Here is a 2,432-nt window from a genome sequence, read left to right as displayed (position 1 = left end):
CGCTAATGTTTTTTCTGAGAACGAGACCGCAGCAGACAAAATAAAGAAGTTGAAATTATTTTTAGTGGATGTTCACCCCGTGAACACCTTTATACGCCACATTTCAAATCACATAGCGAGATACCAAAACGGTCTTCCATTAGAATAAAAATAGAAATATAAACAGAAATTGGTAATAGAAATAGAAATTATAGAAATCGATAAAAAAGGAAAATACAAATAAGAAATAGAAATTGATTTTGTAGGAGAGCTCTAAGATGGCGGCGTAATCGGTCTTTTGGCGAGCCGTGACGTCAATGCATAAGGTCTATACGGCAATGCGTTCCTCGATCTACCCACTCCTGCTGTTGCTGCTATAATGCTAGCTACTACTACTGTTTCCTAATGCCGGACAAGAGATTAAACTCCCCGTCCAAAAACGGTGATTCGATCGAGAAAAAACAAAGAAAGTTGCCCGTTGATTGTCAGCGATCCAACGCCATGTCTTCGCCAGCCGGCCCCGGCAGCTCCCGAGTGAGTGACGCGGCCGCTGCGGCCCCTGTTTGGTTCATAGAATATGAGAGGCGTTTGGATTCAAAGTTTGATGACCTGCATAAGAGACTGGATTTTCATGAAGCTGCTTGTGAAGAAAAGTTCCAACATCTGGAAAAGGAATTGGCTGCAGCTTTTGATAAGATTGACGACCTTGAGAATAGATCTCGAAGAAACAATCTAATCTTTTTCAACTTCCCTGAAGGTGAGGAGCCTGATTCTGCCAGTGGATGCAGTGAGTTGATTTCATCTTTTTTGGCCTCTATTGACAAGAATCTTGAGCATGTTCAGATCGAGAGGGCTCACCGCACGCCGCCAGGTCCACTATCATCTCGTGGACATCCCCAGAATGGCAGCCAGTACAAGCCGAAGGACCCGGTGGGGTCACTCAATGTGACTTCCGGACCGCATGACCGTTACCAAAATCGCGGAAAAAGGGGTCAATTTCAAGCAATGTCCGCGGACAAAATATTCCTCGAAATAAAGAAAATAGGGGTGCACAGGTGTCCTCGAAATTGATAAATAGGGGTCAGGAAAAGGGAAAAGAGAAAACCGGGAAGGGAAAAGAGAAAACCAAGAAGAAAAATTCTCGGAGCCGAGTCTTGTCCTTGAAATATGGTAAAATAGGGGTAAATTTGCGAAAGTGTCCTTACAATCTTATAAATAGGGGTATTCCAAAGTACGATTTTGTCCTTGTTTTGACGTAAAAAAGGGGGTTAAATTTCACAAAATGTCCTTGAAATTGACCGCAAAAGGGGGTTATATGCATTTGTGGTAACGGTCATGCGGTCCGGAAGTCACATTGAGTGACCCCACCGGGCCGAAGGATCGTCCAATTCATGTTTGCTTCAGTTCGTTTCAAGATCGAGTGAGGGTCCGGAAGGCATGTGTTGCTGCGTTCAAGGAGGGGTTCAAGTTCAAAGAGAGATCAAAGTTGTATGTTGCAGAGGATTTCAGTCATCGCGTTCAGGCTCGCCGTAAATCTCTCCTGCCTGAGTTAAAGATGTTGCAGCAACAAGGAAAGCGAGCATTCTTTGTATACCCTGCGACAATTAAGTATGTCCAAGATCACCAGCTGAAGGTTCACAAGCCAGGTGTTTGAATTGCATCTGTAGTACATCATAACAACACTGTGATTATCATAGTGGCTGTCTCGTACAAACCGTCTGACTTTCACAGAAAACTTTTATATTTTACAAGATGACATGCCGTGAACTTAACGCGTTTTAACTTGCTGGACACCAGATTAGTTTAGTGATGTCAGTCTTTTTAAACATATTTTGTTTACTTAAACTTTTTTAGGAATTCTCGGGGTGCCCTGGAGGTGCCTTGTTTTTGGTTACCCACGATTCACCATTGGGGATAATAGTTTTTATTGTTCTTATCCTTGTTGATACTGGTTCATTATGATTAATTATGAGGCTCTAAGGTTTTCTCATTCTTGCCACATACTGTTGGCTGCCTTTACAGTTTGTTTTGTTTTTGGTGGGTGTTTGTGCGTATGCTTTTTTCACTGAGTGTGTGGTGTGTGCCCTTTTCCCAGGGGTTCTTTATCATGAATCAAATTGTGTAAATTTTTAGGATATTACTTGTTTTGTCAACTCACTGTTGCTACTCTAGGTTTTTACTGTTATATGATGTTACAGATTAATACTTTTAATTGCAGAGGACTGCATGACAATTTTAAAAGAAAGAAAGTTTTTAATTTTTTAAGAGAATTTGGGAATGATATAATCTTTCTTCAGGAAACCCACTCTAGGATAGATGATGAGAAGCTGTGGCGTACTCAGTGGGGAGGGGAGGCAGTTTTTGGCAGCTATGGTTCCAATAGCCGAGGTGTGGCTATCTTGTTTAAAGCTTCTTTGAAAATATCAGTCTTATCTTTTCACCTGGATCCTGAG

At 41.8% G+C, this 2,432-nt stretch overlaps 1 protein-coding gene across 1 annotated transcript; it reads left to right on the top strand.

Moving 5' to 3' along the window:
• Positions 1 to 384: 384 nt before the first annotated feature.
• Positions 385 to 1,731, top strand: LOC115920026. Its single transcript, XM_030974887.1, has 2 exons — positions 385 to 903; positions 1,358 to 1,731. The coding sequence occupies exons 1-2, from the start codon at positions 385 to 387 to the stop codon at positions 1,631 to 1,633; spliced, it is 795 nt and encodes a 264-aa protein (XP_030830747.1). The 3' UTR covers positions 1,634 to 1,731.
• Positions 1,732 to 2,432: the final 701 nt, after the last annotated feature.

This window comes from Strongylocentrotus purpuratus, unplaced genomic scaffold (genome assembly GCF_000002235.5).
Source record: "Strongylocentrotus purpuratus isolate Spur 01 unplaced genomic scaffold, Spur_5.0 spur5_contig_867, whole genome shotgun sequence".
Lineage (NCBI taxonomy): Eukaryota > Metazoa > Echinodermata > Echinoidea > Camarodonta > Strongylocentrotidae > Strongylocentrotus > Strongylocentrotus purpuratus.
Note: the sequence above shows the minus strand (reverse complement) of the source record. Positions and strands in the feature narration are given on the sequence as shown.